The following is a 16,915-nucleotide window of genomic DNA, read 5'->3' as shown; positions in this document are numbered from 1 at the left end:
TCCCTAGATTCACCTCTCTCATTGAAGTGATCTGTCATTAGAGTTCATCATTACAGTTACCAATTCCTGCAGTCAACACTATCCTTGCAGTGATCTATCATTAGAGTTGCTCATTGCAGTTACCCATCCCTGGAGTCACCTCTACCATTGCAGTGATCTATCGTTAGAGTACATCATTACATTTTCCCATCTCTACAATCACCTCTATCATTGCAGAGATCTATCATTAGAGTACATCATTACAGTTACCCATCCCTGGAGTCACCACTATCCTTGCAGTGATCTATCATTAGAGTTCATCATTACAGTTACCTATCCCTAGAATACCTCTATCATTAAAGTGATCTCTCATTAGAGTTCATCATTACAATTATCCATCCCTAGAGTCACCTCTATCATTGCAGTGATCTATCATTACAGTTCATCATTACAGTTACCCATCCCTAGAGTCACCTCTTTCATTGCAGTGATCTATCATTAGAGTTCATCATTACAGTTACCCATTCCTAGAGTACCTCTATCATTGCAGTGATCTATCATTAGAGTTCATCATTACAGTTACCCATCCCTGGAGTCACCACTATCCTTGCAGTGATCTATCATTAGAGTTCATCATTACAGTTACCCATTCCTAGAGTTACCTCTATCATTGCAGTGATCTGTCATTAGAGAACATCATTACAGTCACCTCTATCACTAGATCACCTCTATCATTGCAGGGATCTATCATTAGAGTTCATCATTACAGTTTCCCATCCCTAGAGTCACCTCTACGTTTGCCATGAACTATCTTTAGAGTTCATCATTACAGTTTACCATCCCTAGAGTCTCCTCTATCATTGCATTGATCTATCATTACCATTCCGTCATTACACATTCCCATCCCTAGAGTCACCTCTATCATTGCAGTGATCTGTCATTAGAGTTCATCATTACAGGTACCCATACCTAGAGTCACCTCTACCATTGCAGTGATCTATCATTAGCGTTCATCATTATAGTTTACCATCCCTAGAGTCACCTCTCTGATTGCAGTGATCTGTGATTAGAGCTCATCATTACAGTTTCCCATCCCAAGAGTCACCTCTATCATTGCAGTGATCTATCATTAGAGTTCATCATTAGAATTACCCATCCCTGCAGTCAACACTGTCCTTTCAGTGATTTATCATTAAAGTTCATCATTACAGTTACCCGGCTTTGCTACTCAGCTCCTGGGGATTGTGCAGGCAAGAACTTCTAGGGCAGTGGAAGGATGTAAACTGAAGGGATTTGCCTCACTTACTGGGATTTATTGGCACACCCTGCCTTCTCCTAGGTGGGGTTGTACAGGTTACTACTCCCCAGGATGGCCGTACAATGGGAGGGTGTTCTGGTAATAATCCCTGGACCTAACCCTGGGATGGGGGACAGTAGAAACTTCTAAGAGAATTGGGGGTTGTTTGGGCATCCGAGGCATCTGCCCAAGGAAGAGAAGAAGGAATGCGGAGGTACCTACTTCCTGATTGTTCTCCCTGCTCCTCTTCTTTCCCCTCCTCATTGTCTGGAGGAAGATAAGAAGCCCTTCCCTGCACCTCCAGGCAGGTGGGCCAGAGCGTTGGGTTTACTGAGGATTTCTCAGGTTTTTCAGTTCAGGGCCTAGCCAGTTGGCTGAAGGAGTACAGAGGTCACTTGAACTCAGATCACACGTCCTGTTAAATACATCAGCTTTTAAATTGATCTTTGTTCAAAGTCCAGTGGGTTCCAAGACTAGTGCTCACAGCAGAGAGAATTCCTGAGGGACAGAGCAGTTCCTCTTCCTTCCGAGTACAGAAATGGCTTCTACCTTCAGCCCCCGGGAATGTCACCTGTCCAAACAAGAAAGGCAAAGCTATGGCTTCTTCCTGTGAATTGAGAAGGATACTGATGGTCACCTGGTCCGGGTAGTTGAGAAGGGTAGCCCAGCAGAGAAGGCTGGTCTTCTGGATGGAGACAGAGTTCTGAGGATCAATGGTATCTTTGTTGACAAGGAAGAGCATATACAGGTGGTGGATCTGGTCAGGAAGAGTGGGAATTCAGTGACTTTACTAGTTCTGGATGGAGATTCCTATGAGAAAGCCATAAAAAAACGGGTAGACTTGAAAGAGTTGGGTCAAAGCCAGAAGGAGCTGGGTTCAAATGCTAAGAAACTGGCCCCTGTGATGAATGGAGCAGTGGAGACTTGGACTCATCCACGCCTCTGCTACCTGGTGAAGGAGGGGAACAGCTATGGCTTCTCTCTGAAAACTGTCCAAGGTAAAATGGGAGTGTACATGACTGATATCACACCTCAGGGTGTGGCTATGAAAGCTGGTGTCCTGGCTGAGGATCACCTGATTGAAGTAAATGGAGAGAATCGGAGAACGCCAGCCATGAGGAAGTGGTGGAAAAGGTGAAGAAGTCAGGAAGCCGTGTCATGTTCCTGCTTGTGGACAAAGAAACTGACAAGCGTCATAATGAACAGAAGATACAATTCAAGAGGGAATCAACCAGTTTGAAACTCCTGCCTCATCGGCCCCGAGTTGTGGAGATGAAGAAGGGAAGCAATGGCTATGGATCCTATCTGAAGGCAGGCCCAGAACAGAAAGGTCAGATCATCAAGGACATAGATTCTGGAAGTCCAACAGAGGCAGCTGGCTTGAAGAACAATGACCTGGTAGTTGCTGTCAATGGCGAGTCTGTGGAAACCCTTGATCATGACAGTGTGGTGGAAATGATTAAAAAGGGTGGAGATCAAACTTCACTGTTGGTGGTGGACAAAGAGACAGATAACATGTATAGACTGGCTCATTTTTCTCCTTTTTTCTACTATCAAGGTCAAGAAATGCCTAATGGTTCTGTCAAAGAGGTTCCAGCTTCTATTCCCGCTCCTCTGGAGGTCTCAAGCCCGGATACTACAGAGGAAGTAGCAGATCATAGGCCTAAACTCTGTAGGTTGATTAAAGATGAAAATGGCTATGGTTTTCACTTAAATGCAATTCGGGGTCTGCCAGGCTCATTCATCAAAGAGGTACAGAAGGGCGGCCCTGCTGATGTGGCGGGGCTGGAGGACGAGGACATCATTATTGAAGTGAATGGGGTGAACGTGTTGGATGAACCCTATGAGAAGGTTGTAGATAGAATCCAGAGCAGTGGGAAGGATGTCATACTCTTGGTCTGTGGAAAGAAGGCCTATGATTACTTCCAAGCAAAGAAAATTTCTATTGTTTCCTCGATGGCTGATCCACTGGCTGCCTGCCTTGATTCCAAAGAAACACTAGCAGAGTCAGAGCATGACTCACACGTAGCCAAAGAACGAGCCAACAGTACAGTCTCACATTCTTCTTCCAATTCTGAAGATACAGAGATGTGATGCAAGAAATAATTATTTTGGCTAATAGGATTACTACTAAGTATCCAGAAACTGCTTTCTCAAAGAACGAGCTGCCATCCATTTACTGTCTCTCTTAGAGAACAACTCCTCTGGAAACCATTCAACATGTGTGATTGTCTTGTTGTCATTTGTCTTAGGGGCTGCTATTGAAGATGGCTTATTTATGGTTAACTTAGGAAGATCCAGGCAGTAGTCAGATCATTTTTATGTGATCTCTTCCAAGCTTCAAGTTAACTCCATTTCTCTAATGATGATTCTTACTTCTTTAGGCTCCTTGAACGCCAAAACTACCTAATCTATATATGTTAGAGTTGCTAATTAAAACATTCAGCAGATCTGATTAAAATTATGTTTTTATAGCAATGTTGTGGTTGCTGGAATAAATACTATTAAAATGCAAAAAAAAAACCAGTTACCCATCACTGGAGTCACCTCTATCATTGCAGTGATCTATCTTTAGAGTACATCATTACATTATCCCATCACTAGAGTCACCTCTATCATTGCAGAGATCTATCATTAGTGTTCATCATTACAGTTACCCATCCCTGGAGTCACCACTATCCTTGCAGTGATCTATAATTAGAGTTCATCATTACAGTTACCCATTCCTAGAGTCACCTCTATCATCAGTGATCTACCATTAGAGTTCATCATTACAGTTACCCATCCGTAGAGTCACCTCTACCATTGCAGTGATCTATCATTATAGGTCATCATTACAGTTACCCATCTCTAGAGTCCCCTGTATCATTACAGTGATCTATCATTAGAGTTCATCATTACATTTTCCCATCCCTAGAGTCACCTCTATCATGGCAGTGATCTATCATTACCGTTCCATCATTACAGTTACCCATTCCCAGAATCACCTCTATCATTGCAGTATCTGTCATTAGAGTTCATCTTTACAGGAACCCATCCATAGAGACACCTGTATCATTGTAGTGATCTATCATTAGAGTTCATCATTACACTTACCCATACCTAGAGTCACCTCTACCATTGCAGTGATCTATCATTAGAGTTCATCATTACAGTTAGCCATCCCTAGAGTACATCTATCATTCTAGTGATCTCTCTTTAGAGTTCATCATTACAATTTCCCATACCTAGAGTCACCTCTATCATTGCACTGATCTATCATTAGAGTTCATCATTACAGTTACACATCCTTGGAATCACCACTATCCTTGCAGTGATCTATCATTAGAGTTCATCATTACAGTTACCCAACCCTAGAGACGCCTCTACCATTGCAGTGATCTATCATTAGAGTTCATCATTACAGATTACCATCCCTACAGTCACCTCTATCATTGCAGTGATTTGTGATTAGAGGTCATGATTACATTTTCCCATCCCTAGAGTCACCTCTATCATTGCAGTCATCTATCATTAGAGTTCCTCATTACAGATACCCATCCCTAGAGTCACCTCTATCATTGCAGTGATCTATCATTAGAGTTCATCATTACAGTTACCCATCCCTAGAGTACATCTATCATTCCAGTGATCTCTCATTAGAGTTCACCATTACAATTTCCCATCGCATGAGTCACCTCTATCATTGCAGTGATCTATCATTAGTGTTGATCATTACAGTTACACATCCTTGGAGTCACCACTATCCTTGCAGTGATCTATCATTAGAGTTCATGCTTACAACTTCCCATCCCTAGAGTCACCTCTATCATTGCAGTGGTCTATCACTACCGTTCCATCATTACAGTTACCCATCCCTAGAGTCACCTCTATCATTGCAGTGATCTATCATTAGAGTTCATCATTACAGTTTCCCATCCCTAGAGTCACCTCTACCATTCCCATGATCTATCATTACAGTTCATCATTACAGTTACCAATCCCTAGAATCACCGCTATCATTGAAGTGATCTATCATTAGAGGTCATTACTACGGATTTCCATTCCTTGAGTCACCTCTATGATTTCAGTGATCTACCATTAGAGTTCACCATTACAGTTACCCATCCCTAGAGTCACCAATATCCTTGCAGTGATCTATCATTAGAGTTCATGATTACAGTTACCCATCCGTAGAGTAACCTCTATCATTTCAGTGATCTATCATTAGAGTTCATCATTACAGTTACCCATCCCTAGAGTCACCTCTATCATTGCAGTGATCTATCACTAGAATTCATCATTACGGTTTCCCAGCCCTAGAGTCACCTCTATCATTGCAGTGATCTATCATTAGAGTTCATCATTACAGTTACCCAACCCTAGAGTCACCACTATCCTTGCAGTGAACTATCATTTGAGTTCATCATTACAGATACCCATCACTGGAGTCACCAATAAACTTGCAATGATCTATCATTGGAGTTCATCATTACAGTTTCCCATCCCTAGAGTAACTCTATCATTCCAGGGATCTCTCATTAGAGTTCTTCTTTAGAGTTACCCGTCCCTAGAGTCACCTCTATCATTGCAGTGATTTATCATTACCGTTCCATCATTACATTTACCAATCCCTAGATTCACCTCTATCATTGCAGTGATCTGTCATTAGAGTTCATCATTACATTTTTCAACCCTAGAGTCACCTCTACCATTGCAGTGATCTATCATTAGAGTTCATTAGTACAGCTTCCCATCCCTAGAGTCACCTCTATCATTGCAGTGATTTATCATTGCCATTCCATTATTACAGTTACCAATCCCTAGATTCACCTCTATCATTGCAGTGATCTGTCATTAGAGTTCATCATTACAGTTTCCCAACCCTAGAGACGACTCTACCATTGCAGTGATCTATCATTAGAGTTCATCATTACAGATTACCATCCCTACAGTCACCTCTATCATTGCAGTGATTTGTGATTAGAGGTCATGATTACATTTTCCCATCCCTAGAGTCACCTCTATCATTGCAGTCATCTATCATTAGAGTTCCTCATTACAGTTACCCATCCCTAGAGTCACCTCTATCATTGCAGTGATCTATCATTAGAGTTCATCATTACAGTTACCCATCCCTAGAGTACATCTATCATTCCAGTGATCTCTCATTAGAGTTCACCATTACAATTTCCCATCGCATGAGTCACCTCTATCATTGCAGTGATCTATCATTAGTGTTGATCATTACAGTTACACATCCTTGGAGTCACCACTATCCTTGCAGTGATCTATCATTAGAGTTCATGCTTACAACTTCCCATCCCTAGAGTCACCTCTATCATTGCAGTGGTCTATCACTACCGTTCCATCATTACAGTTACCCATCCCTAGAGTCACCTCTATCATTGCAGTGATCTATCATTAGAGTTCATCATTACAGTTTCCCATCCCTAGAGTCACCTCTACCATTCCCATGATCTATCATTACAGTTCATCATTACAGTTACCAATCCCTAGAATCACCGCTATCATTGAAGTGATCTATCATTAGAGGTCATTACTACGGATTTCCATTCCTTGAGTCACCTCTATGATTTCAGTGATCTATCATTAGAGTTCACCATTACAGTTACCCATCCCTAGAGTCACCAATATCCTTGCAGTGATCTATCATTAGAGTTCATGATTACAGTTACCCATCCGTAGAGTAACCTCTATCATTTCAGTGATCTATCATTAGAGTTCATCATTACAGTTACCCATCCCTAGAGTCACCTCTATCATTGCAGTGATCTATCACTAGAATTCATCATTACGGTTTCCCAGCCCTAGAGTCACCTCTATCATTGCAGTGATCTATCATTAGAGTTCATCATTACAGTTACCCAACCCTAGAGTCACCACTATCCTTGCAGTGAACTATCATTTGAGTTCATCATTACAGATACCCATCACTGGAGTCACCAATAAACTTGCAATGATCTATCATTGGAGTTCATCATTACAGTTTCCCATCCCTAGAGTAACTCTATCATTCCAGGGATCTCTCATTAGAGTTCTTCTTTAGAGTTACCCGTCCCTAGAGTCACCTCTATCATTGCAGTGATTTATCATTACCGTTCCATCATTACATTTACCAATCCCTAGATTCACCTCTATCATTGCAGTGATCTGTCATTAGAGTTCATCATTACATTTTTCAACCCTAGAGTCACCTCTACCATTGCAGTGATCTATCATTAGAGTTCATTAGTACAGCTTCCCATCCCTAGAGTCACCTCTATCATTGCAGTGATTTATCATTGCCATTCCATTATTACAGTACCAATCCCTAGATTCACCTCTATCATTGCAGTGATCTGTCATTAGAGTTCATCATTACAGTTTCCCAACCCTAGAGACGCCTCTACCATTGCAGTGATCTATCATTAGAGTCGATCATTACAGTTACCCATCCCTAGAGTACCTCTATCATTCCAGTGATCTCTCATTAGAGTTCATCATTACATTTACCCATCCCTACAATCACCACTATCATTGAAGTGATCTGTCATTAGAGTTCATCCTTACAGGAACCCATCCATAGAGGCACCTGTATCATTGTAGTGATCTATCATTAGAGTTCATCATTAAAGTTACCCATCCCTAGAGAAACCTCTATCATTGCAGTGATCTATCATTAGAGTTCATCATTACAGTTGCCCATCCCTAGAGTCACCTCTATCATTGTAGTCATCTATCAAGGGTTCATCATTACAGTTACCCATCCCTAGAGTACATCTATCATTCCAGTGATGTCTCATTAGAGTTCATCTTTACAATTTCCCATCACTAGAGTCACCTCTATCATTGCAGTGATCTATCATTAGAGTTGATCATTACAGTTACACATCCTTGGAGTCACCACAATCCTTGCAGTGATCTATCATTAGAGTTCATCCTTACAACTTCCCATCCCTAGAGTCACCTCTATCATTGCAGTGGTCTATCATTACCGTTCCATCATTACAGTTACCCATCCCTAGAGTCACCTCTATCATTGCAGTGATCTATCATTAGAGTTCATTCTTACAACTTCCCATCCCTAGAGTCACCTCTATCATTGCAGTGGTCTATCATTACCGTTCCATCATTACAGTTACCCATGCCTAGAGTCACCTCTATCATTGCAGTGATCTATCATTAGAGTTCTTCATTACAGTTTCCCATCCCTACAGTCACCTCTACCATTCCCATGATCTATCATTAGAGTTCATCATTACAGTTTACCATCCCTAGTGTCTCCTCTATCATTGCATTTATTTATCATTACCGTTAAAACATTACAGTTTCCCATTCCTAGATTCACCTCTATCATTGCTGTGATCTGTCATTAGAATTCATCATTACAGTTTCCCATCCCTAGAGTCACCTCTATCATTGCAGTGATCTATCATTAGAGTTCACCATTACAGTTACCCATCCCTAGAGTCACCAATATCCTTGCAGTGATCTATCATTAGAGTTCATGATTACAGTTACCCATCCCTAGAGTAACCTCTATCATTTCAGTGATCTATCATTAGAGTTCATGATTACAGTTACCCATCCCTAGAGTCACCACTATCCTTGCAGTGAACTATCATTTGAGTTCATCATTACAGTTACCCATCACTGGAGCCACCACTAAACTTGCAATGATCTATCATTGGAGTTCATCATTACAGTTTCCCATCCCTAGAGTACCTCTATCATTCCAGGGATCTCTCATTAGACGTCATCTTTAGAGTCACCTCTATCATTGCAGTGATTTATCATTACCGTTCCATCATTACATTTACCAATTTCTTGATTCACCTCTATCATTGCAGTGATCTGTCATTAGAGTTCATCATTACATTTTCAACCCTAGAGTCACCTCTACCATTGCAGTGATCTATCATTAGAGTTCATTAGTACAGCTTCCCATCCCTAGAGTCACGTCTATCATTGCAGTGATTTATCATTGGCGTTCCATTATTACAGTTACCAATCCCTAAAGTCACTTCTATCATTGCAGTGATCTGTCATTAGAGTTCCTCATTACAGTTTCCCAACCCTAGAGATGCCTCTACCATTGCGGTGATCTATCATTAGAGTTCATCATTACAGTTACCCATCCCTAGAGTACCTCTATCATTCCAATGATCTCTCATTAGAGTTCATCATTACACTTACCCCTCGCTAGAGTCACATCTATCATTCCGGTGATCTCTCATTAGAGTTCATCATTACATTTACCCATCCCTACAATCACCTCTACCATTGCAGTGATCTGTCATTAGAGTTCATCCTTACAGGAACCCATCCATAGAGGCACCTGTATCATTATAGTGATCTATCATTAGAGTTCATCATTAAAGTTACCCATCCCGAGAGGAACCTCTATCATTGCAGTGATCTATCATTAGAGTTCATCATTACAGTTACCCATCCCTAGAGTACATCTATCATTCCAGTGATCTCTCATTAGAGTTCACCATTACAATTTCCCATCGCATGAGTCACCTCTATCATTGCAGTGATCTATCATTAGTGTTGATCATTACAGTTACACATCCTTGGAGTCACCACTATCCTTGCAGTGATCTATCATTAGAGTTCATGCTTACAACTTCCCATCCCTAGAGTCACCTCTATCATTGCAGTGGTCTATCACTACCGTTCCATCATTACAGTTACCCATCCCTAGAGTCACCTCTATCATTGCAGTGATCTATCATTAGAGTTCATCATTACAGTTTCCCATCCCTAGAGTCACCTCTACCATTCCCATGATCTATCATTACAGTTCATCATTACAGTTACCAATCCCTAGAATCACCGCTATCATTGAAGTGATCTATCATTAGAGGTCATTACTACGGATTTCCATTCCTTGAGTCACCTCTATGATTTCAGTGATCTACCATTAGAGTTCACCATTACAGTTACCCATCCCTAGAGTCACCAATATCCTTGCAGTGATCTATCATTAGAGTTCATGATTACAGTTACCCATCCGTAGAGTAACCTCTATCATTTCAGTGATCTATCATTAGAGTTCATCATTACAGTTACCCATCCCTAGAGTCACCTCTATCATTGCAGTGATCTATCACTAGAATTCATCATTACGGTTTCCCAGCCCTAGAGTCACCTCTATCATTGCAGTGATCTATCATTAGAGTTCATCATTACAGTTACCCAACCCTAGAGTCACCACTATCCTTGCAGTGAACTATCATTTGAGTTCATCATTACAGATACCCATCACTGGAGTCACCAATAAACTTGCAATGATCTATCATTGGAGTTCATCATTACAGTTTCCCATCCCTAGAGTAACTCTATCATTCCAGGGATCTCTCATTAGAGTTCTTCTTTAGAGTTACCCGTCCCTAGAGTCACCTCTATCATTGCAGTGATTTATCATTACCGTTCCATCATTACATTTACCAATCCCTAGATTCACCTCTATCATTGCAGTGATCTGTCATTAGAGTTCATCATTACATTTTTCAACCCTAGAGTCACCTCTACCATTGCAGTGATCTATCATTAGAGTTCATTAGTACAGCTTCCCATCCCTAGAGTCACCTCTATCATTGCAGTGATTTATCATTGCCATTCCATTATTACAGTTACCAATCCCTAGATTCACCTCTATCATTGCAGTGATCTGTCATTAGAGTTCATCATTACAGTTTCCCAACCCTAGAGACGACTCTACCATTGCAGTGATCTATCATTAGAGTTCATCATTACAGATTACCATCCCTACAGTCACCTCTATCATTGCAGTGATTTGTGATTAGAGGTCATGATTACATTTTCCCATCCCTAGAGTCACCTCTATCATTGCAGTCATCTATCATTAGAGTTCCTCATTACAGTTACCCATCCCTAGAGTCACCTCTATCATTGCAGTGATCTATCATTAGAGTTCATCATTACAGTTACCCATCCCTAGAGTACATCTATCATTCCAGTGATCTCTCATTAGAGTTCACCATTACAATTTCCCATCGCATGAGTCACCTCTATCATTGCAGTGATCTATCATTAGTGTTGATCATTACAGTTACACATCCTTGGAGTCACCACTATCCTTGCAGTGATCTATCATTAGAGTTCATGCTTACAACTTCCCATCCCTAGAGTCACCTCTATCATTGCAGTGGTCTATCACTACCGTTCCATCATTACAGTTACCCATCCCTAGAGTCACCTCTATCATTGCAGTGATCTATCATTAGAGTTCATCATTACAGTTTCCCATCCCTAGAGTCACCTCTACCATTCCCATGATCTATCATTACAGTTCATCATTACAGTTACCAATCCCTAGAATCACCGCTATCATTGAAGTGATCTATCATTAGAGGTCATTACTACGGATTTCCATTCCTTGAGTCACCTCTATGATTTCAGTGATCTATCATTAGAGTTCACCATTACAGTTACCCATCCCTAGAGTCACCAATATCCTTGCAGTGATCTATCATTAGAGTTCATGATTACAGTTACCCATCCGTAGAGTAACCTCTATCATTTCAGTGATCTATCATTAGAGTTCATCATTACAGTTACCCATCCCTAGAGTCACCTCTATCATTGCAGTGATCTATCACTAGAATTCATCATTACGGTTTCCCAGCCCTAGAGTCACCTCTATCATTGCAGTGATCTATCATTAGAGTTCATCATTACAGTTACCCAACCCTAGAGTCACCACTATCCTTGCAGTGAACTATCATTTGAGTTCATCATTACAGATACCCATCACTGGAGTCACCAATAAACTTGCAATGATCTATCATTGGAGTTCATCATTACAGTTTCCCATCCCTAGAGTAACTCTATCATTCCAGGGATCTCTCATTAGAGTTCTTCTTTAGAGTTACCCGTCCCTAGAGTCACCTCTATCATTGCAGTGATTTATCATTACCGTTCCATCATTACATTTACCAATCCCTAGATTCACCTCTATCATTGCAGTGATCTGTCATTAGAGTTCATCATTACATTTTTCAACCCTAGAGTCACCTCTACCATTGCAGTGATCTATCATTAGAGTTCATTAGTACAGCTTCCCATCCCTAGAGTCACCTCTATCATTGCAGTGATTTATCATTGCCATTCCATTATTACAGTACCAATCCCTAGATTCACCTCTATCATTGCAGTGATCTGTCATTAGAGTTCATCATTACAGTTTCCCAACCCTAGAGACGCCTCTACCATTGCAGTGATCTATCATTAGAGTCGATCATTACAGTTACCCATCCCTAGAGTACCTCTATCATTCCAGTGATCTCTCATTAGAGTTCATCATTACATTTACCCATCCCTACAATCACCACTATCATTGAAGTGATCTGTCATTAGAGTTCATCCTTACAGGAACCCATCCATAGAGGCACCTGTATCATTGTAGTGATCTATCATTAGAGTTCATCATTAAAGTTACCCATCCCTAGAGAAACCTCTATCATTGCAGTGATCTATCATTAGAGTTCATCATTACAGTTGCCCATCCCTAGAGTCACCTCTATCATTGTAGTCATCTATCAAGGGTTCATCATTACAGTTACCCATCCCTAGAGTACATCTATCATTCCAGTGATGTCTCATTAGAGTTCATCTTTACAATTTCCCATCACTAGAGTCACCTCTATCATTGCAGTGATCTATCATTAGAGTTGATCATTACAGTTACACATCCTTGGAGTCACCACAATCCTTGCAGTGATCTATCATTAGAGTTCATCCTTACAACTTCCCATCCCTAGAGTCACCTCTATCATTGCAGTGGTCTATCATTACCGTTCCATCATTACAGTTACCCATCCCTAGAGTCACCTCTATCATTGCAGTGATCTATCATTAGAGTTCATTCTTACAACTTCCCATCCCTAGAGTCACCTCTATCATTGCAGTGGTCTATCATTACCGTTCCATCATTACAGTTACCCATGCCTAGAGTCACCTCTATCATTGCAGTGATCTATCATTAGAGTTCTTCATTACAGTTTCCCATCCCTACAGTCACCTCTACCATTCCCATGATCTATCATTAGAGTTCATCATTACAGTTTACCATCCCTAGTGTCTCCTCTATCATTGCATTTATTTATCATTACCGTTAAAACATTACAGTTTCCCATTCCTAGATTCACCTCTATCATTGCTGTGATCTGTCATTAGAATTCATCATTACAGTTTCCCATCCCTAGAGTCACCTCTATCATTGCAGTGATCTATCATTAGAGTTCACCATTACAGTTACCCATCCCTAGAGTCACCAATATCCTTGCAGTGATCTATCATTAGAGTTCATGATTACAGTTACCCATCCCTAGAGTAACCTCTATCATTTCAGTGATCTATCATTAGAGTTCATGATTACAGTTACCCATCCCTAGAGTCACCACTATCCTTGCAGTGAACTATCATTTGAGTTCATCATTACAGTTACCCATCACTGGAGCCACCACTAAACTTGCAATGATCTATCATTGGAGTTCATCATTACAGTTTCCCATCCCTAGAGTACCTCTATCATTCCAGGGATCTCTCATTAGACGTCATCTTTAGAGTCACCTCTATCATTGCAGTGATTTATCATTACCGTTCCATCATTACATTTACCAATTTCTTGATTCACCTCTATCATTGCAGTGATCTGTCATTAGAGTTCATCATTACATTTTCAACCCTAGAGTCACCTCTACCATTGCAGTGATCTATCATTAGAGTTCATTAGTACAGCTTCCCATCCCTAGAGTCACGTCTATCATTGCAGTGATTTATCATTGGCGTTCCATTATTACAGTTACCAATCCCTAAAGTCACTTCTATCATTGCAGTGATCTGTCATTAGAGTTCCTCATTACAGTTTCCCAACCCTAGAGATGCCTCTACCATTGCGGTGATCTATCATTAGAGTTCATCATTACAGTTACCCATCCCTAGAGTACCTCTATCATTCCAATGATCTCTCATTAGAGTTCATCATTACACTTACCCCTCGCTAGAGTCACATCTATCATTCCGGTGATCTCTCATTAGAGTTCATCATTACATTTACCCATCCCTACAATCACCTCTACCATTGCAGTGATCTGTCATTAGAGTTCATCCTTACAGGAACCCATCCATAGAGGCACCTGTATCATTATAGTGATCTATCATTAGAGTTCATCATTAAAGTTACCCATCCCGAGAGGAACCTCTATCATTGCAGTGATCTATCATTAGAGTTCATCATTATAGTTACCCATACCTAGAGTCAGCTCTACCATTGCAGTGATCTATCATTAGAGTTCATCATTACAGTTACCCATCCCTAGAGTCACCTCTATCATTGCAGTCATCTATCATTAGAGTTCATCATTACAGTTACCCATCCCTAGAGTACATCTATCATTCCAGTGATCTCACATTAGAGTTCATCATTACAATTTCCCATCACTAGAGTCACCTGTATCATTGCAGTGATCTATCATTAGAGTTGATCATTACAGTTACACATCCTTGGAGTCACCACAATCCTTGCAGTGATCTATCATTAGAGTTCATCCTTACAACTTCCCACCCCTAGAGTCACCCCTATCATTGCAGTGATCTATGATTACCGTTGCATCATTACAATTACCCATCCCTAGAGTCACCTCTCATTGAAGTGATCTATCATTAGAGTTCATCGTCACCGTTCCCCATTCCTAGAGTCACCTCTACCATTGCAGTGATCTATCATTTCAGGTCATCATTACAGTTACCCATTCCTAGAGTCACCTCTATCATTGCAGTGATCTGTGATTAGAGTTCATCATACAGTTTCCCATCCCTAGAGTCACCTCTATCATTGCAGTGATGTATCATTAGAGTTCATCATTACAGTTACCCATCCATAGAGTCACCACTATCCTTGCAGTGATCTATCATTAGAGTTCATGATTACAGTTACCCAGTCATTGTGTCACCTCTATCATTTCAGTGATCTATCATTAGAGTTCATCTTTACAGTTACCCATCCCTAGAGTCATCTGTACAATTGCAGTCATCTATCATTAGAGTTCATCATTACAGTTACCCATCCCTATAGTACATCTATCATTCTAGTGATCTCACCTTAGAGTTCATCATTACAATTTCCCATCCCTAGAGTCACCTCTATCATTGCAGTGATCTATCATTAGAGTTCATCATTACAGATACACATCCTTGGAATCACCAATATCCTTGCAGTGATCTATCATTACCGTTCCATCATTACAGTTACCCATTCCTAGAGTCACCTCGATCATTGCAGTGATCTGTCATTAGAGTTCTTCATTAGAGTTTCCCATTCCTAGAGACACCTCTGCAATTGCACTGATCTATCATTAGAGTTCATCATTACAGTTTCTCCTCCCTAGATTCACCTCTATCATTGCATGATCTATCATTACCGTTCCATGATTACACTTACCCATTCCTATAGTCACCTCTATCATTTCAGTGATCTGTCATTAGAGTTCATCATTACAGTTTCCCATTCCTAATGTCACATCTATCATTGCAGTTATCTATCATTAGAGTTCATCATTACAGTTACCCATAACTAGAGTCACCTCTACCATTGCAGTGATCTATCATTAGGGTTCATCATTACAGTTCCCATCCCTAGAGTCACCTCTACCATTGCAGTGATCTGTGATTAGAGTTCATCATTACAGTTTCCCATCCCTAGAGTCACCTCTATCATTGCAGTGATCTATCATTAGGGTTCATCATTACAGTTCCCATCCCTAGAGTCACCTCTACCATTGCAGTGATCTATCGTTACAGTTCAACATTACAGTTTACCATCCCTAGATTCACCTCTATCGTTGCAGTGATCTATCATTACCATTCCATCATTACACTTACCCATCCCTATAGTCACCTCTATCATTGCAGTGATCTGTGATTAGAGTTCATCATTACAGTTTCCCATCCCTAGAGTACATCTATCATCCAGTGATCTCTCATTAGAGTTCATCATTACAGTTTCCCATCCCTAGATTCACCTCTATCGTTGCAGTGATCTGTCATTACCGTTCCATCATTACAGTTACCCATCCCTATAGTCACCTCTATCATTGCAGTGATCTGTCATTAGAGTTCATCATTACAGTTTCCCATCCCTAGAGTCATCTCTATCATTGCAGTGATCTATCATTAGAGATCATCATTACACTTACCCATTCCTAGACTCATCTCTACTATTGCAGAAATCTATCATTACAGTTCATCATTACACCTTACTATCCCTGGAAACACTGCTATCATTGCAGTGATCTATAATTAGAGACCATCATTACAGTTACCCATACCTAGAGTCACCTCTACTATTGCACTGATCTATCATTAGAGTTCATCATTACAGATTACCATCCCTACAGTCACCTCTATCATTGCAGTGGTTTGTGATTAGAGGTCATCATAACAGTTTCCCATCCCTAGAGTCACCTCTATCAATGCAGTGATCTATCATTAGAGTTCATCATTACAGATACCCATCCCTAGAGTCACCTCTATCATTGTAGTGATCTATCATTAGAGTTCATCATTACAATTACCCATCCCAAGACTGCATCTATCATTCCAGTGATCTCTCATTAGAGTTCATCG

General features: G+C 40.6%; 2 protein-coding genes across 2 annotated transcripts in view; both read left to right on the top strand.

Annotated features, from left to right (window-relative positions):
• LOC306670086 (mitotic spindle assembly checkpoint protein MAD2A-like) overlaps positions 1-16,915 on the top strand; it is an 86,988-nt gene that overhangs the window by 44,402 nt on the left and 25,671 nt on the right. The gene's annotated exons all lie outside the window — the stretch shown is intronic.
• LOC306669914 (Na(+)/H(+) exchange regulatory cofactor NHE-RF3-like) lies at positions 1,714-3,646 on the top strand. The gene is given in 3 exon segments (XM_079154117.1): positions 1,714-1,886; positions 1,890-2,373; positions 2,376-3,646. Coding segments are annotated over 3 exon segments (1,551 nt in total). The 5' UTR covers positions 1,714-1,814; the 3' UTR covers positions 3,371-3,646.

The sequence above is a fragment of the Sciurus vulgaris genome (genome assembly GCF_902686455.1).
Source record: "Sciurus vulgaris genome assembly, chromosome: 9".
Taxonomy (NCBI): Eukaryota; Metazoa; Chordata; class Mammalia; order Rodentia; family Sciuridae; genus Sciurus; species Sciurus vulgaris.
This window is presented reverse-complemented; position numbering and strand designations above follow the sequence as displayed.